The 26,376-nt window shown below is 51.3% G+C and overlaps 4 protein-coding genes across 11 annotated transcripts in view; 2 read left to right on the top strand and 2 right to left on the bottom strand.

Moving 5' to 3' along the window:
- The window catches only part of BRI3BP (BRI3 binding protein), a 38,757-nt gene extending 35,165 nt beyond the window's left edge, over positions 1-3,592 (bottom strand). Inside the window, exon 1 of the mRNA XM_050748157.1 lies at positions 3,240-3,592. Within this exon, the coding sequence (XP_050604114.1) occupies positions 3,240-3,449 (210 nt within the window). The 5' untranslated portion in view covers positions 3,450-3,592. The remainder of the gene's footprint in view (positions 1-3,239) is intronic.
- TMEM132B (transmembrane protein 132B) overlaps positions 1-26,376 on the bottom strand; it is a 1,306,862-nt gene that overhangs the window by 668,001 nt on the left and 612,485 nt on the right. The gene's annotated exons all lie outside the window — the stretch shown is intronic.
- UBC (ubiquitin C) overlaps positions 1-26,376 on the top strand; it is a 187,168-nt gene that overhangs the window by 107,076 nt on the left and 53,716 nt on the right. Inside the window, exon 1 of one of the 8 annotated variants that reach the window (XM_050748033.1) lies at positions 9,175-9,178. The exons of 6 other annotated variants lie outside the window; for them this stretch is intronic. The gene's annotated coding sequence lies outside the window, so the exon portion shown is untranslated. Of the gene's footprint in view, positions 1-9,174; positions 9,179-13,984; positions 13,989-26,376 lie in introns of those variants that run through there. One more of the 8 variants, XM_050748026.1, reaches the window with a different exon arrangement.
- The window catches only part of DHX37 (DEAH-box helicase 37), a 45,590-nt gene continuing 27,299 nt past the window's right edge, over positions 8,086-26,376 (top strand). The window contains exons 1-6 of the mRNA XM_050747882.1: positions 8,086-8,301; positions 13,759-13,928; positions 17,768-17,880; positions 19,384-19,726; positions 21,828-21,976; positions 23,578-23,670. Coding sequence (XP_050603839.1) covers positions 8,196-8,301; positions 13,759-13,928; positions 17,768-17,880; positions 19,384-19,726; positions 21,828-21,976; positions 23,578-23,670 — 974 coding nt within the window. The 5' untranslated portion in view covers positions 8,086-8,195. The remainder of the gene's footprint in view (positions 8,302-13,758; positions 13,929-17,767; positions 17,881-19,383; positions 19,727-21,827; positions 21,977-23,577; positions 23,671-26,376) is intronic.

The following is a 26,376-nucleotide window of genomic DNA, read 5'->3' as shown; positions in this document are numbered from 1 at the left end:
AAACCCCCATCTCTACTAAAAATACAAAAATTAGCCAGGTGTGGTGGCACGCACACCTGTAATTCTAGCTACTCAGGAGGCTGAGGCAGTAGAACTGCTTGAACCTGGGAGGCAGAGGTTGCCATGAGCCAAGACTGCGCCACTGCATTCCAGCCTAGGTGATAAAGTAAGACTCCATCTCGGAAAAAAAAAAAAAAATTTTTTTTTTTTTTAAAATACCATCAAACTTCACAACCCACAAAGCAGGTTTGGCTTTAATTAGTAAACCCAGGCATGCTGAAAACTACAGTTGCTAGCAGACCCAGTTTTCCTTTATTTAAAATTTACAAAACAGGCTGGGCATCGTGGCTTACACCTGTAATCCCAGCACTTCTGAGAGGCTGAGGCGGGCGGATCACTTGAGGTCAGGAGTCTGACCTGTCTCTACCAAAAACGTAAAAAATTAGCCAGATGTGGTGGTGCTCACTTGTAATCCTGGCTACTCAGGAGGCTGAGGCAGGAGAATCGCTTGAACCTAGGAGGCAGAGGTTGCAATGAGCCAAGATTGTGCCAATGCACTCTAGCCTGGGTGACAGAATAAGACTCTGCCTCCAAAAATAAATTAATTAAATTAAAAAAAAAACCATAAAATTAACAAAACAATATCCCCAAGCCTGGCCAGTCTGGGCTACAGTCAGCAGGAAATAAAGTAAGTCAGGCCAGGTGCAATGGCTCACGCCTGTAATCCCAGCACTTTGGAAGGCCAAGGCAGGAGGATCACTTGAGGTCAGGAGTTCGAGACCAGCCTGGTCAACATGGTGAAACCTCATCTCTACTAAAAATACAAAACTTAGCCAGGCATGGTGGCGGGTGCCTGTAATCCCAATTACTTGGGAGTGTGAGCGAGGAGGATCACTTGAACCTGGGAGGTGGAGGTTGTAGTGAGACGAGGTCACGACACTGCACTCCAGCCTAAGCAACATTGGAGCCAGACCCCCGTCTCAAAAAAAAAAAAAAAAACAAAAAAAAAACCTGCCAGGTGTGGTGCCTCACGCCTGTAATCCCAACACTTTGGGAGGCCGAGGGGAGTGGATCACAAGGTCAGGGGATCGAGATCATCCTGGCTAACATGGTGAAACCCCTACTCTATTAAAAACACAAAAAAATTAGCCGGGCGTGCTGCTGGGCACCTGTAGTCCCAGCTGCTCGGTACGCTGAGGCAGGAGAATGGCGTGAACCCAGGAGGCGGAGCTTGCAGTGAGCCGAGATCACACCACTGCACTCCAGCCTGGGCAACAGAGCAAGACTCTGTCTCAAAAAAAAAAAAAAAAAAAAAAGAAAGTGAAAAAACAAGTCAGGTCAGCCTCTGAATGCTGCACTGACTCGGGGAACAGGGAAGGGGTCATAAGGCAGGAAAACAGGCGAGAGATACTAATGTGGGCTCCAGGTCCACTCTGCCTAGGTTCACACCCTGGCTCTGCCACTCATCTGACCTGAAACCAGCCACTTCACTGCTCTGTGTCTCAGTTTCCTCATCTGTCAAATGGGAACAGTAATACTACCTACTGCACCGGATCATTCTAAGGATTATATAAGGTTATTCTATCTACAAAAGCACTTAGTAATCATTAGCATCTCCATTAAAGGTACAAACCCTGGTTTACCCCAAGAAGAGCTCTGACCCCCAGATTCACAGATGCTCTGCCAGAATAGGCTGTCTTATTTAAGTCTTAAATATCCACTCATATTTCATGTTTATTGGCCTTAGATTGTCACATGGAACCGCCATCAGTTGAGACATGGGGATCCTGTTGAGACATGGGGATCCCTGCGTGAAAAAGACAGGCTTCTTTTTGCTCTAAAACAAATGATTTCTGTCTTCAAATGGCTCCGGAACAGCATCAAGAGGAAGTAAGTGAGGCTCCGTGGGCTCACACCCCAGATCCCGCCCCCGCCAGACTCCAGGGCAACCTTTTCACATTCAGGCGTTCAACCCTGCTTCCTTGCCCCTCCTTGGTCACCTACAAAGCGTTCTCTCCCCTACATGTATGAAGACACAGACCCACCTGTGCAAGAGGTGCCCCTGCCCATAGGAGAGGGAAGTCAAAAGTTACCGTTTTCCTAACAAATTAACCTTTCATTTTATCCAGTAAGAACATCCAGTCAATCTTATTTGGGCCTTAATGTTCCTTTCTATTCCCCACTCCCTCTCAATGAGCAGAAAACTTTAATTTTTTAGCCATGATTCTGGGCCAGGAAGGTACCAACTATTCATAATTACAAGCTTGCAATGAAGGGGAATGATTACTATCCCCATTTAACAAATAAGGAAACTGAGGCTCAAAGAAGTGAAGTCACTTCCCCAAAGCCATCCTAACTGGTAGAGCTCCAACTTGAACCCAAGCTTCTCTGACTCCAAAACCCCAGGAAGGCTGGCAGCAAGCAAGACCTCCCTCCTCCCCAGGGAACAGCAAAGGAACCACAATACCACACACAACTGTCCCCAGGAACTTCCTCCTTCTCAGGAGCTGGTCGGCAGACTTCGGCCCGGAATGGCACCCCTATCCCACCTAGCTCCAGAGAGCAGGAACTGGGGAAAACTCCCTCCGCTCCTCCTGGGACTCAACACCCTTCCCAGGAGGCTGCAGGGTCCTGGACCTCCCCAAACTAAACAAAAGGCTCCACGCGAAAAGCCCCGCACATAGTAGGTACTCGGGTTTCCCAAAGCAACCGAGCAAATCGTATTGCTTCCTTCTTTTCCTGTAAAGTAAAAACAACTCCAAGTATCTTCAAAGCAGGAGAAGGAGTGGGGCAGAAGGTCCCAGGGGAAGTGGGTCGGGACGCGAGGCTAAGACAAACCCTGGGTAGCTGGGGAGGGCGCAGCCGCGTGGAGACCGAGGGCGCCAGCGTGCTGCCTGGCTCACAGTAGGAGCCATTCAAACGCGGTGAATGAATGAATGAGACGCGCGGCAGGCGTCAGCGCAGCCGGGAGAGACTCTGGCCGCGCCGACCGCGGGGGCAAGGTCCAAGGAGAAGCGCGGCGCAGAGGAGAGGGCGGCCCGAGGCCCGGCCGCCCAGACCTGCACTGGTCAGGCCCGGCGGGGACCGCAGGAGGCAGGCCCCGAGGCGCAGGCCGGACCCCCTTCCCGCGCGCCGGCCGGGCGGGCGCCCCGGAGGCCGCGCTCCTCCCAGGCCGGCCCCGGCAGCCAGGTGCGCGGCGGCCGGGGCAAGGTGACCGCGGGCGCGGGCCCGGCGCCCACCTTCTGAGCGGCGCGCACGTTGTCCTCGCCGAACAGGCTGCTGACGCTCTGCGAGAAGGTGTTGACCGTGCGGCGGTAGCTGTTCTTCTCCGCGCCGCCGCGGCCCCGCGCCCCCTGCGCGCCCGGGGCCAGCAGCCCGAGCAGCAGCACCAGCAGCAGCAGCAGGAGCCCGGCCCGGGCCAGGGGCCCGCCTGAGGCGCGCGCGCCCATGCTCGGCCGGCGGGGTGCGGGGTCGCGGTGCCGGGTGAGGGCCGTGCGCTGGGCCGCCGCGGGCTCCGGCTAGGGCAGGGTTGGCGCGCTCGGGGGCCGCGCGCCGCGCCTTTACCCACCGCCGCCGCCGCTGCTGCGCCACCCGCCCCGCCCCGCGCGCAAAGGCGCGACGGCCCAGCCCACGCTGCGCCCCGCCCCCGGCGCGGGACCAACGCGACCCGGCCCCGGGGCCCCGCGCCCGCCTCCCGGAAGCCTGCCCCGACCCGGTACGGCTTCGCATCAATTAAAAAAAAATTCTTTCTTTTGACTTATCCGTGGGAAAGCAACCCGTGCCTGTAAAACTTGCAACAGCTTCAACCAGGGAAGTGACCGCAACTGATTGGAAAACATGAAATAGACATATATGTAATCTCCCTGAATTTATTATAATGGTACCCCAAAATTGGCCCTCGTGGGCATCAGCTCATTCATTCTGAAAATTTTAAATAACAAAAAAGCATCAGGCATCCTCCTACTCTTCCTGAATGAACTGTATTTCAGAGCCCCAAAATAGTAGGGGAGGGAAACTTTCTTTTAGCACAGTCCGGCTAATACATGAGGATGAATGAGAGAATCCGAAAATTATTTGGCACCCCTCAATGGAATGATGGATTCACGCGATGATCATCAGAAATGGGTAAAACCAAGAGGCGAGGATTTGGCGGGGAACTTGAAAATGGAGGGGCCAAGCCGCGAAGTCCCGGCCCCGCCAATCGATCTTAGTGCCAGGAAGTACCAGCGCCACCTGCGATGGATTCTTGCCAAGACAAGTTGAGCATGAACCTGATGGGGCCTCTAGATCAAACCTATAGTTTACAGGAAATATGGCAGATAAGGAAAACTTACAAGCAGCAGAAGCAACCAACCAACTCCATCATGTGGGGCATTCAACGAGACAAACGACCCAGTTCGTTCAATAAATAAGCGGTATAAAAGGTGAGCGGAGAGGAGGATAATTGGTTTTAAAGACTTAAGAACCATAATAACCCATGCAATGCAAGGACCCTGTTTGCATCCTAAATCAAACAAATCAAGTCTAACCAACTTTCTTTTTAGACAACCAAGAAAATAAAACTCAATTTTTGCCAATCCAAAGAATAAAAAATGCTCTTATTTTTGAATTTACATTTTCTGGATTCCTAGTAAGGTTTTCATAGATTTATTGGCCATTTGAATTACTTCTCTTTGAATTATGTATTCATATCCTTTGCACATTTTTTCCTGTGTTGTTTATCTTTTTAAAAACTTTTTTGTAGGCCAGGTGCGGTGGTTAATGTCTGTAATTCTGGCACTTTGGGAGGCTGAGGCGGGCAACCTGAGGTCGGGAGTTCGAGACCAGCTTGACCAACATGGAGAAACCCATCTCCACTAAAAATACAAAATGAGGCCGGGCGCGGTGGCTCACACTTGTAATCCCAGCACTTTGGGAGGCCGAGGCAGGCGGATCACAAAGTCAGGAGATCAAGACCATTTTGGCTAACATGCTGAAACCACGTCTCTACTAAAAATACAAAAAATTAGCCGAGCGTGGTGGCAGGTGCCTGTAGTCCTAGCTACTCGGGAGGCTGAGGCAGGAGAATGGCGTGAACCCGGAAGGCAGAGGTTGCAGTGAGCCGAGATCGTGCCACTGCACTCTAGCCTGGGCAACAGAGTGAGACTCTGTCTCTAAACAAAATAAAACAAATATATATATATATATAAAATGAGCCAGGTATGGTGGAGCCTGCTTGTAATCCCAGCTACTCGGGAGGCTGAGGCAGGAGAATCGCCTGAACCTGGGAGGTGGAGGTTGCAGTGAGCCGAGACTGAGCCACTGCACTCCAGCCTGGGCAACAAGAGTGAAACTCTGTCTCAAAAACAAAACAAAAAAAAACAACTTTTTTTACTCTGGGTGTAGTGGCGCACGCCTGTTTTGGGAGGCCAAGGCAGGAGGATTGCTTGAACACAGGAGTTCGAGACCAGCCTGGCCAACATAGTGAGACCTATCTCTACAAAACATAACAATAAACTTTTTAATTAAGGTATAATATACAGAAAAATACACAATCATATAAATTTTTATGAATTTTCACAAGCTGAATACACAAGGTAACCAGCACCCAGATGGAGAAATGAAACATTACCAGTTTCCCCCAAAGCCTCCCTTTGTTCCCTCCCATTCACTAGGCTCCTCTTAAAATTTAGGGGATTCATGTGTTTGAAGTTTATGTAAATGGAACCACACAGTACCACTCTGGGGGTTGGCTTCTTTTGTTCAACTTTATTTTTTATTTATTTTTAATTTTCTGAGACGGAGTCTTACTCTATTGCCCTGCTGGAGTGCAGTGGCCATGATCTTGGCTCACTGCAACCTCTGCCTCCCAGGTTCAAGCGATTCTCCTGCCTCAGACTTCCACGTAGCTGGGACTATAGGCACGTGCCACCACACCTAGCTAATGTTTGTATTTTTAGTGGAGACGGGTTTCGTCATGTTGGCTAGGCTGGTCTCAAACTTCTGACCTCAGGTGATCCGCCTGCCTCGGCCTCCCAAAGTGCTGGGATTACAGGTGTGAGCCACCATGCCCGGCTTTTGTTCAACTTTATATTTGTGAGATCCATCCATTCTGTTATGTACCTGCCTTCTTCTTGCTGTCTAGGATGGTCTATACCATCTGGAAGGTAATTCATTGATATATTACATTTTAGAAGGAAATATAGGCAAGTGTACTAATATCTATTTAACATTTTTTAAAGGTTTTCTAAACTTTTTTTTTTTTATTTGGAGACGGAGTCTCGCCCTGTCGCCCAGGCTGGAATGCAGTGGTGCCATATCGGCTCACTGCAACCTCCGCCTCCCAGGTTCAAGCGATTCTCCTGCCCCAGCCTCCCAAGTAGCTGGGATTACAGGAACACGCCACTACGCCCAGCTAACTTTTGTATTTTCAGTAGAGACGGGGTTTCACTATGTTGGTCAGGCTGGTCTCGAACTCTTGACCTCGTGATCCGCCAGCCTCAGCCTCCCAAAGTGCTGGGATTATAGGCGTGAGCCACCGCGCCCAGCCTCTAAACTTTTAATTTATTTAAATAAACACATTTAAAAAAGAAACTTTAGATCACTGTCATCCTAAGCAACAAAATCCATAAAAACACAGATTTGAGCCTGGGTGCGGTGGCTCAGGTCCGTAATCTCATCGTTTTGAGAGGCCAAGGTGGGGGGATCACTTGATGTCAGGAGTTTGAGACCATTCTGGCCAACATGGTGAATCTCTACTAAAAATACAAAAATTAGATGGGCATGGTGGTGGGTGCCTGTAATCCCAGCTACTTGGAAGGCTGAGACAGGAGAATAGCTTGAACTCGAGAGGTGGAGGCTGCAGTGAGCCGAGATTGCTCCACTACACTCCAGGCTGGGCATCAGAGAGAGACGTCTGTCTCAAAAAAACAAAAACAAGAAAATAAACAGAAAACCCCACAGATATGATACGCTGATTATGCTTTTTTAAAAATGTCATTAAGGCCTTCATGGTGGCTTATACCTGTAATTCCAGCACTTTGGGAGGACAAGTGGATCCCTGGAGCCCAGGATTTTGAGACCAGTCTAGGCAACATAGGGAGACACCATCTCTACAAAAAATAGAAAAATTAGCCGGTTGTGGTGGTATGTCCCTGTAGTCCTAAGTACTCAGGAGGCTGAGGTGGGAGGAGAGGTCAAGGCTGCAGTGAGTGGTGCTTGCACCACTGCACTCTGGCCTGGGCCACAGGGCGAGATCTTATCTCTAAAAAAAAAAAAAGAGAGAGACCTTATCTCAATAATAATAATAATAATAATAATAATAATAATAATGCATTGTTTCCCAGTGTGTTACAATGTGATGTCTAATAGACAACTTTAATATTTTTTTTTTGAGACAGACTCTAGCTCTGTTGCCCAGGCTGAAGGGCAGTGATGCAATCTTGGCTCACTGCCAACCTCCACCTCCTGGGTTCAGTCAGTTCTCTGCCTCAGCCTCCCGAGTAGCTGGGATTACAGGCGCCTGCCACCATGCCTAGCTAATTTTTTTTTTTTTTTTTTTTTGTATTTTTAGTAGAGACGGGGGTTTCATCATCTTGGCCAGGCTGGTCTTGAACTCCTGACCTTGTGATCTATTCGCCTCGGCCTCCCAAAGTGCTGGGATTACAGGCGTGAGCCACCGCGCCCGTAGAGGCCTCCTTTTAGATCTTCCATCTGTCCCTGGGATGGAAATATTTGGTGCCTTTTTAAAACTACACGACTAATACCTTTCTTGTAGGAATATCAGAAAATGCAGATGCGCAAACCAGGGTTGGGGGGAAGAAGTTTGGAGTATTGGGGGTGAGGTGTATTTTTAAAGGTGGCAAAACACTTCCACTCCCAAGCAGCCAAATTAGTATCAGTAGATATAATTCATATTTAAACCCAGACTACCGAAAGCGAGAACAGCCCCGGACTTAAACTTCGGCCTGGGCGGGGACCTCAGGCCCCGCCTCCTCTAAATAGCCCCGCCCCCTTCCCGACCCGGCTCCGCCTCTCCTCTCGCATGTTTTTTCTTCCAACCCCGCCCCTCATCGGCCAAGTCAGTTACAGCTCTCGCGATAACGTAACCCGGAAGTCTCACGGCCGGAGTTGGTGGTCCGGGAACCCACGTGGGCTGAGTTTCGGGTTGCTTTGGTGGTCCGACCCGCTGTGGTGCTCACCCGGGTCTAGTCGCCATGGGGAAGCTGCGCCGGCGGTACAACATCAAGGGGCGCCAGCAGGCGGGTCCCGGCCCCTCGAAGGGCTCCCCCGAGCCGCCCCCCGTGCAGCTGGAACTAGAGGGTAAGACAACCCCGGACGGGGGCTGGATTTCGGGAATTTCCCAGGGCGGCCTGTGCCCTGCCTTCAGGACTCTGGGGTGAGGATCCCAGAGGGGTGGGATGGGTCCCCCCATTCCAGATGATCCAAAGGAGAGGGACTTAGTGACAGCCTAGTTTTAACAGTGTGTGGGGAATACCCGTGGTTTCTCTCGCCCTCAAATAGTAACATGGAGAATTTGGCAAAAAAAATAAGAGTAGTTCCTTCGCTTCCCATGACTTCGATTATAATCTCTTTATAATCTTCAGCAACCCCCAAATGTGTATTTTCAGCCCAGTCTTGTCTGCTCAACTTCTGGCTGGCTGACATTTCTCTCAGACCCCTTTTTAGTAGTAGCCCTTATTACATGCCAGGCACTATTCTCGGCACTGAGACATAGCAGAAAGGTAGATTTTTAGAAAATCCCTGAGTTACCTGCTGTATAGGAGGAGACAGGGAAAGAATAAACATATAGAAAATTCTGTGGATACCGTGAGCAGATAAAACAGAAGAGGTCATTGGGTGGGTTGCAGCATCCCATAGAGTTGCTGGAGAAGACATCACTCTGTTAGAGTCAAGATCTGAAGGAGGCCTGAGTGACTGCCTGGAGATGGGAGAAAAAACAGGGGGCCAGGGCAGGTCAGGCCTGGACTGGGGTTTTGGCGAGGACTGGGGCTTTTTCTCTATGGGAAAGGGCAGCCATGAGGGCAGAGGAGGACAGATGAGGGCTTATGTTTTAACAGTATCACTTTGGCTGCTGTGTTGAGAAAAAACAGTAGAGGTGAAAGGTAGAACCAGGATGAGGAGGAGGTGGAGGTGATGCTTGGACCGGGGGCAGCAGTAGGAAGGTGAGAAATGGGGGGATTCAAGATGTGTTTTGAAGGCCAAGCTGGCAGTATCTGCTGGCTGACAGGGCTTGTGGACAAAAACAATGGCGGTGACAAAGAATGACTCCCAGCGGTTGAGTGGGTAGCTCGTGGGGAGGACCAAGAGCTCAGCTTTGGATATGGGTAGTTTGGAGCCTGTTAGATATCCAGGCAGGGAGAGTAGGCGGGCAGCTGTTGACTCAGATACTCAAGAGATGCAAGTCCAGGTGGAGGTATCCATTTTGGAATCAGACATGTATATAGGTATTTCTTTAGTCAGAAGACTGAGGGTATGAGTCCAGCCCTGGAGGAGAGGGAAATAAGGAGCCTGCAAGGGAGATGGAGTGGCCCGGAAGGTGTGTGATGAGCTGCGACAGTGTGATTGCCCTGGGACCAGGGAGGAGGACTCTCCCTGTGGGTCAGGTGCTGCTTCGGAATCAGGGAAGGACCGAAGAACCACTGGATTTAACACCGGAAGGGCATTTAGCACCTCAGTAGGGGTGCTCTTGGAGGAGGCTTGTGGTGAAGCAATTGTGTGGGTTCAAGGATGTCCTGTAGGCCCCTGAAACTAAACATGTTCCAAAATTGAACTCATCCAGCCACTTGTGTTAAGACCCCAAGGGCCAGGCTGACTTGGCCATTAAGAAAGATTCTAGGAACAGAAGGAAGGGTCACCAGGGGTGCTGGAGGAGTCTGCTTCCTTCCACCACTAATCAGCATTCTCTTCCACACATTTGTTGGACCTGGAAGGCAGTGAGGGTATAGGGAAGACTGTCAGAGTGGGAATCTGATACTCTGAGTTCAGTCCTTGAAAGTTGCACAGATAGGCCGGGCATGGTGGCTACACCTATAATCCCAGCATGTTGAGAGGCCAAGGCAGGCAGATCACTTGAGGTCAGGAGGTTGAGACCAACCTGGCCGACATGGTGAAATCCCGTCTCTACTAAAATACAAAAACTAGCCAGGCATGTTGGTGGGCACCCGTGGTCCCAGCTACTCGGGAGGCTGAGGCAGGAGAATGGCGTGAACCCGGAGACAGAGGTCACAGTGAACCAAGATTGCGCCACTGTACTCCAGCCTGGGTGAGAGAGTAAGACTCCATCTCAAAAAAAAACAGAAGTTCCAGCCGAGCGCGGTGGCTCACGCCTGTAATCCCAGCACTTTGGGAGGCCGAGGCGGGCGGATGACAAGGTCAGGAGATTGAGACCACGGTGAAACCCCGTCTCTACTAAAAATACAAAAAATTAGCCGGGCGCGGTTGTGGGCGCCTGTAGTCCCAGCTACTCGGGAAGCTGAGGCAGGAGAATGGCGTGAACCCGGGAGGCGGAGCTTGCAGTGAGCCGAGATCGCGCCACTGCACTCCAGCCTGGGCTGGGCGGCAGAGCGAGACTCCGTCTCAAAAAAAAAAAAAAACAGAAGTTCCACAGACAGGCTGGGAGTTGAGGCAGATCCCCTAGCATCTCTGTGCCTTCGTTTTCACGTCTGCAGAATGGGACCAGTAGCACACGTTGAGCATCCTTAATCCAAAATACTCCAGAATTCTAAAGTTTTTGAGTGTCAACATGACACTTAAAGGAAATGCTCATTGGAGCTTACAGATTTCAAATTTTTTAGATTAGGGATGCTCAACCAGTAAATAGAATACAGATATTCCTAAATCTAAGACACATCTGGTCCCTAGCATTTCTGGAAAGGGATATTTAACCTCTGGTAGCTGTCCTACCTCCTATCAGAGTTTTGGAGGTGGTAATTTGGGAAAATATGTTGGTGACCGAAACGAGAATGCTTTGAAACGTAAAGAAAGTTTACAGAGGCGGGGTGTGTCCCGGGACAGGGGACAACTGTTATGATGGCAGTGACAATTCAGGATGGCACCTCAAAGACAGCTGTAGACACTGGACTGACACTTGGAACTGGACCATCTGAGCAGAGGGGCTGAGGTCTCTCAGACCCAGAGATTTGGGGAAAGTTGTTTCTCACATCAGAACAGGACATTTCCATGTATTCCTGCCTTTCTCAGGGCCTAGAGGAATCTCATAAGAACATGACTCAGATTGCCTTCTTTTATTTATTTATTTATTTATTTATTTATTTATTTGAGATGGAGTCTCGCTCTGTCTCCAGGCTAGAGTGCAGTGGCGCAATCTCTTGACTTCAGGTGATCTGCCTGCCTCGGCCTCTCAAAGTGCTGGGATTACAGGCATGAGCCACCGCACCCAGCCCACTGTACTTAATTAGGGTCACAAAACCTGTCCTCTTTGTAACATAAAGACGTAGAAACCAAACAGTTAATCAAAGAATCAGATCCTCGGCCGGGCGCGGTGCCTCACGCCTGTAATCCCAGCACTTTGGGAGGCCGAGACAGGCGGATCACGAGGTCAGGAGATCGAGACCATCCTGGCTAACACGGTGAAGCCCCATCTCTACTAAAAATACAAAAAATTAGCCAGGCGTGGTGGTGCACGCCTGTAGTCCCAGCTACTCAGAGGCTGAGGCAGGAGAATGGCGTGAACCCGGGAGGCGGAGCTTGCAGTGAGCTGAGATCGTGCCACTGCACTCCAGCCTGGGTGACAAAGCGAGACTCCGTCTCAAAAAAAAAAAAAAAAAGAAAAGAATCAGATCCTCCCCACACAGGAACACCAGACAGCAAACCCCAGCATCAGACGTCAGGCAGACACAGGTATTTGCTAAGGTTTGTCCTACCTAAGATTCTGCAATTGGTGGAGTTGAAGAGTGATATGATAACTGAATTTTTCTAAATTTGTCTAGATTGTATACGTTCAAACTATTATAGAAATAGATAAGATGGAAACTTAGCCTAGTCCACTATACACCCTTTTTTTTTTTTTTTTTTTTTGAAATAGAGCCTTGTTCTGTCGCCTAGGCTGGAGTACAGTGGCATGATCTCTGCTCACTGCAACCTCTGCCTCCCGGGTTCAAGCAGTTCCCGTGCCTCAGCCTCCCGTGTAGCTGGGATTATAGGTGCATGCCATCACATCTGGCTAGTTTTTGTATTTTTTGTACAGACGGGGTTTTGCCATGTTGGCCAGGCGGGTCCCCAACTCCTGGCCTCACTTCCCAAAGTGTTAGGATTGCAGGCGTGTGCCACCGCGCCCGGCCCTACTGTACACACTTAAGAGAGTATCAGGCTGGGCCGGGCGCGGTGGCTCAAGCCTGTAATCCTAGCACTTTGGGAGGCCGAGACGGGCGGATCATGAGGTCAGGAGATCGAGACCATCCTGGCTAACACGGTGAAACCCCGTCTCTACTAAAAAATACAAAAAACTAGCCGGGCGAGGTGGCGGGCGCCTGTAGTCCCAGCTACTCGGGAGGCTGAGGCAGGAGAATGGCATAAACCCAGGAGGCGGAGCTTGCAGTGAGCTGAGATCCGGCCACTGCACTCCAGCCTGGGCCACAAAGCAAGACTCCGTCTCAAAAAAAAAAAAAAAAAAAAAGAGAGTATCAGGCTGGGCATGGTGGCTCACGCCTATAATCCCAGCACTTTGGGAGGCTGAGGTGGGTGGATCACTTGAGGTCAGTAGTTCGAGACCGCCTGGCTAAGATGGTAGAACCCAGTCTCTACTAAAAATACAAAAATTAGCTGAGCATGGTGGTACATGCCTGTAATCTCACCTGCTCGGGAGGCTGAGGCAAGAGAATTGCTGGAACCTGGGAGGCAGAGGTTGCAGTGAGCCGAGATTGCACCACTGCACTCTAGTCTGGGGTGCAAAGCGAGACTCTTTCTCAAAAAAACAAAAAGATAACATCATAGTATTATTTTTCTTTTTTTGAGGGGGGGAGGGCGTTTTTTTTTTTTTTTTTTGACAGAGTCTTGCTCTGTCGCCCAGGCTGGAGTGCAGTGGTATGATCTCGGCTCACTGCAACCTCCACCTCCCAGATTCAAGAGATTCTCCTGCCTCAGCCTCCCAAATAGCTGGGATTACAGGTGCCCACCACCACACCTGGCTAATTTTATATTTTTAGTAGAGACAGCGTTTCGCCATGTAGGCCACACTGGTCTGGAACTCATGACCTCAAGTGAGCCACCTGCCTCAGCCTCCTGAAGTGCTGGGATTACAGGCATGAGCCCCTGCGCCTGGCCTTGAGAACATCATAGTATTGTTATGAAAATAGATTTGGGCCGGGCGCGGTGACTCAAGCCTGTAATCCCAGCACTTTGGGAGGCCGAGACGGGCGGATCACGAGGTCAGGAGATCGAGACCATCCTGGCTAACACAATGAAATCCCATCTCTACTAAAAAGAATACAAAAAACTAGCTGGGCGAGGTGGCGGGCGCCTGTAGTCCCAGCTACTCGGGAAGCTGAGGCAGGAGAATGGCGTGAAGCCGGGAGGCGGAGCTTGCGGCGAGCCCAGATGGCGCCACTGCACTCCAGCCGGGGCGACAGAGCGAGACTCCGTCTCAAACAAACAAACAAAAAGATTTGACCTCACAGACTCCCCTGTTCCTGTGTCCAGGCTCTGGAGGCCCCCATGTGGGTCAGGGGGACTATGGGAGGCAGGACCAGAGCCACCTCAAGGAGAATGGGGCCTTAATAATTGTCTGCGCTCTTTCAGACAAGGACACTTTGAAGGGAGTTGATGCGAGCAACGCACTCGTTCTACCGGGGAAGAAGAAAAAGAAGACCAAAGCCCCTCCGCTGTCGAAGAAGGAGAAGAAGCCTCTGACCAAGAAGGAAAGGAAAGTGCTGCAGAAAATCTTAGAACAGAAGGAGAAAAAGAGCCAGGTACGCCCCACTCGGACAGGATCTGCACGTGGCTATCCAGAATAGAGAGAGATGGGGGGGGGTCTCTCTCCTCCTAAGGGGGTGACTAGAGAGAGATGGGGGGTTCTCTCTCCTCCTGAGGGGGTGTCTTTGGTGCAACTGATAGAACTTTCTGGAATGAGGAAAATTCCAGTGCATGGTCCAGTGCAGTAGCCACTAACCACATGTTGCTGTTGAGCACTTGAAATGCAGCTACTATGGCAGAGGAACTGAACTGAACTATTCTGGAGAATGTCCAACTTTTTTCCTTAATTGTTTTTTCTTCTTTTTTTCAAAATTTACATTTAATTTTTTTTTTCCTTTTTTGTTTTGTTCCACCACCCCCCACACCTTTTCTGGCTCTACCAAACCTTAAATTTTTATTTTATTTTATTTTATTTTGAGATGGAGTCTTGGTCTGTTGCCCAGGCTGGAGTTCAGTGGTGTGATCTTGGCTCACTGCAAGCTCCGCCTCCTGGGTTCAAGCAATTCTCCTGTCTCAGCCTCCTGTGTAGCTGGGATTACAGGTGCATGCCACCACGTCAGGCTTTTTTTTTTTTTTTGTATTTTTAGTAGAGATGTGGTTTCAGCGTGTTAGCCAGGATGGTCTTGATCTTCTGACCTCGTGATCTGCCGCCTTGGCCTCCCGAAGTGTTGGGATTACAGGTGTGAGACACCGCTCCCGGCCAACCTTAAATTTTTCATAGAGGAAAAAAGTTTGTCATGGGAAATTCAAACATATGCAAGAGTACAGAGAACAGTATGATGAACTCCCATGTGCCCATCGCCAGCTCCAACATTGATCAGCCCCTGGTCAATCTTGGATTATCTCCACTGCTGGTCACTTTCCCACCCCTGGGTCATTTTGAAGCAAATCCCATGTACAATGAATCTGTGCTAGTTTCCTGGGGATGTCATACAAATGACCACAAACTGAGGGGCTTAGGACAGTATAAATTTGTTCCTTCCCAGCTCAGGAAGCCAGAAGTCCGAGATTAAGGCATCGGCAGGGCTGTGCTCCTCACTGGGCTCAGGGGAGGGTCATTCCTGGCCTCTTCCCGCTCCTGGCAGCTCCAGGCATTCCCTTGGCTTGTGGCTGCGTCACTCCAGTCTCTGCCTCCGTCTTCCCTCAGCCTTTCTTCCGTGTGTCTCTTCGAAGGGTGCTTCTCATTGGATTTAGGTCGCACTCACATACTCAGGATCATCTTGTCTTGAGATCCTTCACGTAGTTACGTAATTACATCTACAAAACCTTTTTTCCAAATAGGATCATGTTCGCAAGTTCCAGGATACAAACACATCTTTGAGGGAGGCTGCCATTTAACCCACTATACATAGCATTTTATCCATAAATATTTCAATTTGTATCTCTGTAAGTAGAGACTTTTAAAAATGACCAGAATACCATTAGCACTTCTAATCTTTTTTTTTTTTTTTTTGAGACAGAGTCTCACTCTCTGTCATCCAGGCTGGAGTATAGCGGCACAATCTTGGCTCACTGCCAGCTCTGCCTCCCAGGTTCATGCCATTTTCCTGCCTCAGCCTCCCGAGTAGCTGGGACTACAGGTGCCCGCCACCACGCCCAGCTAACTTTTTGTGTTTTTAGTAGAGACGGGGTTTCACCGTTTTAGCCAGGATGGTCTCGATCTCCTGACCTTGTGATACACCCTCCTTGGCCTCCCAAAGTGCTAGAATTACAGGTGTGAGCCACCGTGCCCAGCCAACCTAATCTTTTATTTTAATATCAAGCATCTAGCAAATGGTTAAATTTCCTGTTGTTTCATGGATACTCCTCACCCATCTCTTGTTTTTTTTTCCCATTGCAGTTTATTTGTTGTTTGTCTTACAGAATTTCCTACCTTCTGGATTTTAAAAATTTTATTTTATTTTATTATTATTATTATTTTTTTTTTTTTTTTTTTTGAGACGGAGTCTCACGCTGTTGCCCAGGCTGGAGTGCAGTGGCGCGATCTCGGCTCACTGCAAGCTCCGCCTCCCGGGTTCCCGCCATTCTCCTGCCTCAGCCTCCTGAGTAGCTGGGACTACAGGCGCCCGCCACCGCGCCCGGCTAATTTTTTGTATTTTTAGTAGAGACGGGGTTTCACTGTGGTCTTGATCTCCTGACCTTGTGATCCGCCCGCCTCGGCCTCCCAAAGTGCTGGGATTACAGGCTTGAGCCACCGCGCCCGGCCTATTATTATTTTTTGAGACAGAGTTTCACTCTTGTTGCCCAGGCTGGAATGCGATGGCGCGATCTCGGCTCACCGCGACCTCCGCCTCCCAGGTTCAAGCGATTCTCCTGCCTCAGCCTCCCGAGTAGCTGAGATTACAGACATGCGCCACCATACCCGGCTAATTTTGTACTTTTAGTAGAGACGGGGTTTCTCCATGTTGGTCAGGCTGGTCTTGAACTCCCAACCTCAAGTGATCCACCTGCCTCAGCCTCCCAGAGTGCTGGAATTATAGGCGTGAGCCACTGCACCCAGCCTTAAAATTTTATTTTAAACATGCTCCTCTGCCGTCTGAGTTTTTTGTACATTAGTATTTGGATCTGTAGCAGTGACTCTCATCTGGGACAGTTTAGCGCCCCCCACCAGCCCCAGGGACATTTGGCATTGTCTTGAGACATTTTGGGATGTGACAACTTGGGAGTGCTGCTGGCATCTGGCGGGTGGAGCCATGGGATGCTGTTAACAGCCTACAATGCACAGAAAAACAAAAACTTATTTGGCCTAACTGTCAATAGTGCTGAGATTGAGGAACCCTGACCTGGAGGCTTCATGAGAATCAAGTTTGACTTTTGGTGAGGCCACTGCACGCAGGAGCTGTCTTTGTATCAGGAGGCTTGAGGGTCTCTCTCCGGCAGCCGTGGATGGGCAGTCCCCGGAACCTCAGCAGGGGGAAGACTCACTCACCTGTGAGCGTGTTCTTTATTTGTTTTGGAGACAAGGTCTTGCTCTGTCGCCCAGGCTGGAGTGCAGTGGTATGATCTTAGCTCACTGCAACCTCTGCCTCCCAGGTTCAAGCGATTGTCCTGCCTCAGCCTCCCGGGTACCTGGTACCACAATCATGTGCCATCACGCCCGGCTAATTTGTGTATTTTTAGTAGAGACAGGGTTTCACCATGTTGGTCAGGCTGGTCTTGAACTCCTGACCTCAGGTGATCTGCCTGTCTCGGCCTCCGAAAGTGCTGAGATGGCAGGCATGAGCCACTGCGCCTGGTGGGCATGTCCTTTTTAAATCCTATTTAGAATGCTTTCCCACTGTGCTATACCTTGCTCTGTGTGAGTGTGTGTGGTGTGTGTGTAATACACACATAGAAGCGTGTATAAAACCTATATGTACAATTACAAGAACAATAAAGGAAAAACTCATGAAACCCTCACCCAACTGAAAGAAGCCAACTGGGTACATCCCCTGCACACAGCATTGCTCAGGGTAGCTCGGGGACCAGTTCACATCAGACACACAAAGCCGCCTCCTTCCTCAGAGCGGCTAGGGAGCACTGCTGTACATGACTGAGCTGTGCTTTATTCGTCTCCTGTTGATGGACATCTGGTGGGCCATAATCTACTGTGATACCCTGCTGCAAAGAACCTCATTTATACAACCCCAGATTCTGTAAAAGGGGTTAAAAAAGCCATGCCAAGCTTGCTGTGTCTGTTGATGGAAGAACACCATGCAGCAGTAGAATTACAATTTGACCTCTGATTTTGAAGACTCCAGTTGTTAATGATGCTGAAATTATATTAGAGTTTCACTTCCCTTCTTAGGAGAGGGTCATGATGGCAAATGCATAACACACTCGTTTCCTTTCCCAGCGAGCAGAGATGCTACAGAAGCTGAGTGAAGTCCAGGCTTCCGAAGCCGAGATGAGACTCTTTTATACCACCTCCAAGCTGGGCACTGGGGACCGCATGTACCACACCAAACAGTGAGCTGGCCATTCCTTTCCTAACCCTGCCCTTCCTCCAGGGCCCCCTAGGGAGGGTGCATAGGTGATGGGGTCCTCTGGGGGTGGAGCATTTGGGAAAATACCTTTGTGGTGGCCTGAGTGGCTGATAATTGATTATCATCCTAAATGCCTCTAGTGGGTAAAGGCCATAGATGCTGCTGAACCTTCTGCGACACACAGGACAGCAAAGTTTCTTGCTCCAGTGATGTCGGTGTTTTCCTGCGATGTAGAGTCCCATGTTACAGCTCCTCCAGCTTTTGTACAGCTGATTAGGCCAGAAATTGCCATTAGGTGGTCAAGGGCTGGATTTGGCCCGTCAGTGGGTTTTGTTTGGTTTGTGTTGTGTGGTTTTTTTTTTTTTTGAGACGGAGTTTCGCTCTTGTTGTCCAGGCTGGAGAGCAATGGCACAATCTCAGCTCACCGCAACCTCCACCTCCCAGGTTCAAGCGATTCTCCTGCCTCAGCCTCCCGAATAGCTGGGATTACAGGCATGTGCCACCACACCCGGCTAATTTTGCATTTTTAGTAGAGATGGGGTTTCTCCATGTTGGCCAGGCTGGTCTCGAACTTCCAACCTTGGGTGATCTGCCCGCCTTGGCCTCCCAAAGTGCTGGGATTACAGGCGTGAGCCACCATACTGGCCAGTTTGTGTCGTGTTTTAAGGCATGAGTGCTGTTTGCCAATATGTTAGCTTCCTGGTGCTGCCATAACAAATTACTGCAAACAACGGTGGCTTAGAACAACCAAGCCGGAAGGGCAGCTACTCTGGCAGCTGAGGTGGGAGGATCACCTGAGCCTGGGAGGTTGAAGCTACAGCGAGCCATGATTGCACCACTGCACTCCGTCCTGGGTGACAAGGCGAATTCATGCTCCCACCTAGTCTTGACTACTTGGACGATCCGGCCACACCAGCAGTGTCCCCACCAAGCTGCTGACCCTTAAATGGCCTGTGTGCCTCTCCCACCTAGTCCCACCAGGCTCTGTGGTCTCACTCAGCCTGTGCTGCTCGTTTACGTGAGGCCTGGCCTGTGCCTGTGAGCATTGTTCAGTTAGTGACTGTTTATCAAGTGCAGACTGTCCCAGGCTCTCTGCTAGGCCCTGAGGGTAGAGCAGTGCACAGAAATAAAGTCCTTTCTCTTAAGGAGCTTCCCAGTGTCATGGGGGGAGATGTAATCGTGGGAAGTCATCAGGTGAGTGCATCTGTGTCCCATGCTGGGAAGCACTGAACAGAAAATGAAGCAGGGAAGAGCGAGGGAGAAGGGAGAGGTGTGGGGTCTGTGTGTGGTCAGGGAGTCTCCCTGACAGCTGGCACGTAAGCAGAGGCTTAAGTGGAGTGAGAGGAGCTATCTGTAGGAAGGGCATTTCAGGGAGTGGAACAGCAGGTGCAAAGGCCCTGAGGCAGAGAGGTGTGTGGCCCTGGAGTCCTGACCTCTGGGGACTGAGGTGGGGCCTCTGGGTCTGAAGTCTCTGCTGTCTCAACAGGAAGCCTGACGAGGTGGTGGCCCCGGGCCAGGAGAAGATCAGCAGCCTCAGCGGTGCCCACCGGAAGCGTCGCCGCCAGCCCTCAGCTGAGGAGGAGGAGGAGGAGTCAGAGGAGTCGGAGCTGGAGGGGGAGTCAGAGCTGGACGAGGACCCGGCTGCTGAGCCGGCTGAGGCTGGTGCGGGGACCACCGTGGCACCTCTGCCGCCAACTCCAGCACCCAGCTGTCAGCCCGCGCCGGCTGGGATGCCTGTTCCTCCTCCTCCAGCTGCAGCACCCCCACTGCCCAGGGCCCTGGCCAAGCCTGCTGTCTTTATCCCCGTGAACCGCTCCCTGGAAATGCAGGTTCGCTACCCTGTGCAGAGGTTTGATCTCAGCTGACTGCAACCTCCGCCTCCGATGCTCAAGTGATCCTCCTGCCTCACCCTCCCAAGGAGCCTGGGACTATGGGCACGCGCTACTATGCTTGGCTAACTTTGTATTTTTTTGTAGAGTCAGGGTTTTGCCATGTTGCACAGGCTGGTCTTGAACTCCCATGCTCAGGCAATCTGCCCACTTTGGCCTCCTAAAGTGCTGGGATTATAGGCATGAGCACCATGCCCGACCTTCACCGCCGTTTTAAACGTTCTTGTCCCTCTCCTATGAGCGCGTGTGCAGAAGTTTCTCTTGAGCAGTGTTTGCAGATGACGTCATAGCCATCTTTGGGTCATGAATTGAGTAGCTTTTAATCTTTTCTTTCTTTTTTTTTTTTTTTTGAGACAGTGTCTTGTTTTGCCTGCCAGGCTGGAGTGCAGTGATGTGATCATAGTTCACTGCAGCCTCTACCTCCTGGGCTCAAGCAGTCTTCCCACCTCCGCTTCCTGAGTAGCTAGCACTACAGATATGTGCCATCATACCTGGCTAACTTTTTTATTTTTATTTTTTTGTAGAGACAGAATCTGGCTATGTTGCCCAGTCTGGTCTTGAATTTCTGGCCTCAAGCAATCCTCTGGCTTGGTCTCTCAAGTCTCTGGGATTACAGGTGTGAGCCATCATGCCTGGCCTCATATTTAAAAAAAAAAAAAAAAATGGAGGCCAGGCGCAGTGGCCCACACCTGTAATCCCAGCACTTTGGGAGGCTGAGGCGGGTGGATCACCTAAGGTCAGGAATTTGACACCAGCCTGGCCAACGTGGTGAAACCCCATCTACTAAAAATACAAAAATTAGCCCGGCATGGTGGTGGGTGCCTGTAATCCCAGCTACTCGGGAGGCTGAGGCAGGAGAATCACTTGAACCTGGGAGATGGAGGTTGCAGTGAGCCAAGATCACACTATTGCACTCTACCCTGGGCAACAAGAGTGAAACTCCGTCTCAAAAAGTAAATAAATACAACAAATGGAATAAAATAGAATAGAAATAGAACAAAATTAAGAATATGAGCTTGTTGGCCAGGCATGGTGGCTCACGCCTGTAATCCCAGCACTTTGGAAGGTGGAGGCGGGCAGATCACCTGAGATCAGGAGTTCAAGACCAGCCTGGCCAACATGGTGAAACCCCATCTCTAAAACTACAAAAATTAGCCGGGCGTGGTGGCATGTGCCTGTAATCCCAACTACTCAGGAGGCTGAGGCAGGAGAATCACTTGAACCTGGGAGGCGGAGGTTGCAGTGAGCTGAGATCGCGCCACTGCATACGCATTAGGGTGAGCCATGTTTCACAGAACTGTTCCCTCCATATATGATACATATATGTGTCTGTGTGTGTACTGAGTCATGATATAAAATGTGTTTCTTTTCATGAGTCATAGGAAAAAATGTAGAAAGCACCTGCTCTGGAATATGTGCCTAGGAGAGGAACTGCAGGGCCACACACCCTTGACTTTGAGAAAATTTGCACCAGATTATTTGTCAAAGTGACTATGCCATTAATTGAGACTCCCGCCAGCGACAGCTGAGGGTTCCCATATCTCTGAGAGACTGCTCTGCCCCAACCAGGCTGTGCCTGGTTCACACCATTCTCCTGCCTCAGCCTCCCCAGTAGCTGGGATTACAGGCACCCACCACCATGCCTGGCAAATTTTTTTGTATTTTTAGTAGAGACAGGGTTTCACCACGTTAGCCAGGATGGTTTCTATCTCCTGACCTCGTGATCCGCCCGCCTCGGCCTCCCAAAGTGCTGGGATTACAGGCGTGAGCCACCACGCCCGGCCAGGAGACAGGGTTTCACCATGTTGGTCAGGCCGATCTCGAAGGATGTGATGAGGTCAGGCCTGGTATCCCGAAGGATGCGGTCCCTGTCTCTGTCTCACCTGGACCATGGCTCCTGGTCCCCTCCCCAGCTGTCAAGGCCTCCTTCCCCAGCAAGCACATCTGTTCAGCACCGACATGTCAGCTGCCACCTTCCTGGAGGTCACATCACTGTCTGTCATCTTGCTGCTGCCCAAGTGCTGACTTCGTCTCCTTCCAGGAAGAACGGCTGAAGCTCCCAATTCTCTCTGAAGAACAAGTGATCATGGAGGCTGTGGCCGAGCACCCCATTGTCATCGTGTGTGGTGAGACTGGCAGCGGGAAGACCACACAGGTGCCTCAGTTTCTCTATGAAGCAGGCTACAGCAGGTAGGGGCTGGACACAGTGTTCTCTCTAGGTCCCTCAGTGACACTGGAGATGCCCCGAAAGGTGGATGAGAGCCTGGGGCTCCCTGGGATCTGATCCTGGATCTGCCCTGTGCATGCTGTGTGACTTCAGACAAGCTACTTAACCTCTCTGGGCCCCAGCTGTGAGATGGGAATAATGGCACCTACTTCACAAGGTTGTCATGTGGATTAAGTGAGTGAACTTGCGTAGCACACTTTATCCCTGGCACATAGAGCTATGTGCTTCCTATTTTCTTTTTTCCTTTTTTTTTTTTTGAGACAGTGTCTCACTGTGTCGCCCAGGCTGGAGTACAGTGGCGCGATCTCAGCTCACTGCAAGGTCCGCCTTCCAGGTTCACACCATTCTCCTGCCTCAGCCTCCCAAGTAGCTGTGATTACAGGTGCCAGCCACCACGCCTGGCTAATTTTTTTGTATTTTTAGTAGATATAGTGTTTCACCACGTTAGCTAGGATGGTCTCGATCTCCTGACCTCGCGATCCGCCCACGTCAGCCTCCCAAAGTGCTGGCATTACAGGCGTGAACCACTGTGCCCGACCAAGAGACGGGGTTTCACCATGTTGGTCAGGCTGGTCTCGAACTCTTGACCTCAGGTGATCCACCCACTTTGGCCTCCGAGATTACAGGCGTGAGCCACCGCGCCCGGCCTGTGCTTACTGTTTTCACTGTGTAGCCCCCTGTGGGCACTTTTGACCCATGTTTGTTGGGGTCCCCAAGACCATGTGCAGGTTCGATAATTGGGGACTTCCGGGACTCAGCTTGTTATCCCGTGCATGGCTATAGTATGTGACAGCAAAGGACGCGATCGGCAGAGGGCAGTGGCACCTGTGGTGTTCGGGGGAAGCCCAGCTCCAGCTTCCAGAGTCCCCTCCCGGTGGACTCACACAGGACACACTGGATTCTCCAGTGGCCACCTGTGGCCACACAGAAACTACCCTGCACCAGGGAAGCTTGTTAGAGATTCAAGGTTCACGGCTATTATTGGGGTAGCCTAAGCCCGCCCTGCCTGGCAGGAACGAAATCCTAGATGCCTAGAAGGAAAGGAGGTGTCCGGCATAAACCACCCTGTTTGCACAAACAGCCTGGGCACGGTGGGCCCGCACTTACAGGGAATGGAAGGAGCTCTCCTGTTGTCCAGGTTCAGGCACCCAGCGAGGACCAGCCCTGTCAGCAGCCTTTCGAGGGAGAGCAGCCCCAGGCCTGTGGCATTAACATTCCCACAGAGCTGGGACCAGCCACCCGTCGGCTTGGCGGGTTCCTGTGTCTGGAGGAGCTTGTGCTTGACTGGGGCAAACAGAGCTCCCAGCCTGGTTCCCCCAGGCCCCGTTCCTTCTAGTGGCTGCCTGGTGTCCGCTGCACCGTGAATGTTGAACCGTTTTCTGTATGTTGTTGGCATTTGGGCTGTTCCCTTTGCTGTTAAAAGTAGTGCAGCCTGGCCTTGTTTCCCATGGCCCCTGGGCGAGCGCCAGGTCAGTATGGTGAATCTTGCTGTGGAACTGCATGAGGCTTTGGGATGAGCAGGTGGGGCCACGCACTGTTGATGGCCATGTTCTTCCTCCCCCAGTGAAGACAGCATCATCGGTGTCACAGAGCCCCGCCGAGTGGCCGCCGTGGCCATGTCCCAGCGAGTGGCCAAGGAGATGAATCTGTCCCAGCGGTGAGGGCTCTACTTCCTGGGGGGAACTATGGGGTGGTCCTGTGGCCTTGCCCAGACCTCCTGGGAAGCCCAGGAGGAGATGAGCGGCGTCTGTGCTGAGGGTGCTGGGTGGAGTGTCACCTCTGCGTGTAGCACTGGGAATCATTGTGGGAGACAGCTTTCCAGGACCTGCCCAAGCAGGCAGCCTTCAAGCAGGCCCTCGGCTTACATCCTGCACAGTATGCGGAGGGGACAGAGTGGCCCATCCAGGGGCTCGAGAACAGAGCAGGGGGCCAGATGCAGGCAGTCACGGAGCTAGTACCTAGCATTGCCGGGTTAATGTAAAACTCAAGGTTCTAAAGTACAAAATCTTGGCTGAGTGTGGTGACTCACGCCTGTAATCCCAGCACTTTGGGAGGCCGAGGCGGGCAGATCACCTGAGGTCGGGAGTTTGAGACCAGCCTGACCAACATGGAGAAGCCCTGTCTCTACTAAAAATACAAAATGAGCCAGGTGTGGTGGCACATACCTGTAATCCCAGCTACTCAGGAGATTGAGGCAGGAGAATCACTTGAACCTGGGAGGCAGAGGTTGCCATGAGCCAAGATTGCGTCATTGCACGCCAGCATGGGCGAAAAGAGTGAAACTCTGTCTCAAAAAGAAAAGAAAAAAAAATCTGGCAGTAAGTCTGTAGGACTTTCTTTGGAAAGCAACCTTGAACAGGCAGATATAGCACTTGCTTTGCAATGGCTGGGAGCACGTGTTTATAATGCAGATGCCTGTATCTAACATGTCCAACGTGGTCTAAAATCCAGAAGGCACAAAAGAGCACAGAGTGAGAGCCTGCCTCATCCGCCCACTCATCAGATGTTACTAGGCAGCATCTAGTGTGCCAGGCCCATCCTGGGCTCTCAGGATGTGGTGGTGGGCCGGACAGAGCCACGGCCCCCAGGTCAGCCTGCCAGTCGGGGGTGGGCCGGACAGAGCCACGGCCCCCAGGTCAGCCTGCCAGTCGGGGGTGGGCCGGACAAAGCCACAGCCCCCAGGTCAGCACGCCAGTCGGGAATGGGCCGGACAGAGCCACGGCCCCCAGGTCAGCCTGCCAGTCGGGGGTGGGCCGGACAGAGCCACGGCCCCCAGGTCAGCCTGCCAGTCGGGGGTGGGCCGGACAGAGCCACGGCCCCCAGGTCAGCACGCCAGTCGGGGGACTTGGTGTCTGTCGGTTAGGCTGGGAGGACACTAAGGCAGGGATGGAGTACTGGGGGCCCCTTCTCACCCAGTGCCCTGCCTCCTCCCCAGGAGCAGCCAGCACTGCCCATCTCCTGCACATCCTCCTGGACAATTGTGTGCATAGTCAGCGTGCGTCTAGAAAAAACTGCCTCATCCTCTTTTTAACTTGTTAAATATTATAAAAATGTGAGGACTGGGCATGGTGGCTCATGCCTGTAATCCCAGGACTTTGGGAGGCCTTGGCGGGCAGATCACCAGAGGTTGGGAGTTCGTGGCTAGCCTGACAAACATGAAGAAAACCTGTCTCTACTAAAAATACAAAAAAAATTAGCCGGATATGGTGGCGTACACCAGTAATCCCAGCTATTCAGGAGGCTGAGGCAGAAGAATCGCTTGAACCTGGGAGGTGGAGGTTGCCGTGAGCTGAGATCACGCCATTGCACTCTAGCCTGGGCAACAAGAGTGAGACTCCATCTCAAAAAATTGGGGGCATATGCATAAGTAGAAAGGATAGTATAATAAGCCCCCAGGTACCCAAGACCTAGTTATAATAATTGTCAACTCCTGCCCTACCCTGTTGGGTCTGTACTCTCCTCCTGGCCCCCTCCCCACCACTGTTTAGAAGCAAATCATAGATACTTTATCCTCGATATTTTGCTGTACAGATCTGAGAGATAAGGACTAATTTTTTTTTTTTTTTTTTTTTTGAGATGGAGTCTCGCTTTGTCACCTAGGCTAGAGTTCAATGGCGTGATCTTGGCTCACTGCAACCTTTGCCTCCAGGGTTCAAATGATTCTCCTGCATCAGCCTCGCGAATAGCTGGAATTGCAGGTGCCCGGCTAATTTTTGTGATTAGTAGAGACGGGGTTTCACCATGTTGGCCAGGCTGGTCTTGAACTCCTGACCTCAGTTCATCCACCCATCTCGGCCTCCCAAAGTGCTGGGATTATAGGCGTGAGCCATTTTTTGTTTTTTTGAGATGACTCTGTTGCTCAGGCTGCAGTGCAGTGGTGCCATCTTGGCTCACTACAGCCTCAACCTCTTGGGCACAAGTAATTCTCCCACCTCAGCCTCCTGAGTAGCTGGGACTATAGGTGCGCACCACCACACCAGGCTAATTTTTGAGTTAAGACAAGGACTTTTTGTGAAACACACACAGCTATAGTACCCCTATGATAGCTGCCAAGTCTGTGTAGTCTCCAGAGCACACTCCAGCCCACGTGCAGGTCTCCCCGGCGTCTCCTGGCGTAGTCGCCATCCGAGGAGGGCTCTGGCCAAGGTGTTTGGGGCCTGGCTCCTCAGTTGCCCTCAACAGCTCCTTCCCTTCAGAAACCAGGATTTTGGAGGGGGAGAGTGGACTGGGGAGATGTCTGGGCCTTGTTTCAGGTTGCTGGTGGGCCCTGCCCTCAAGCCGCCTGCCTGTTCCATGACCTGCCTTGTAGTGGCCCCGTGGCGACAGCCCCAGCCAGGCGTGGCTCTGCCCTAAACCGAACTCT

The sequence above is a fragment of the Macaca thibetana genome, chromosome 11, assembly GCF_024542745.1.
Source record: "Macaca thibetana thibetana isolate TM-01 chromosome 11, ASM2454274v1, whole genome shotgun sequence".
Taxonomy (NCBI): domain Eukaryota; kingdom Metazoa; phylum Chordata; class Mammalia; order Primates; family Cercopithecidae; genus Macaca; species Macaca thibetana.
This window is presented reverse-complemented; position numbering and strand designations above follow the sequence as displayed.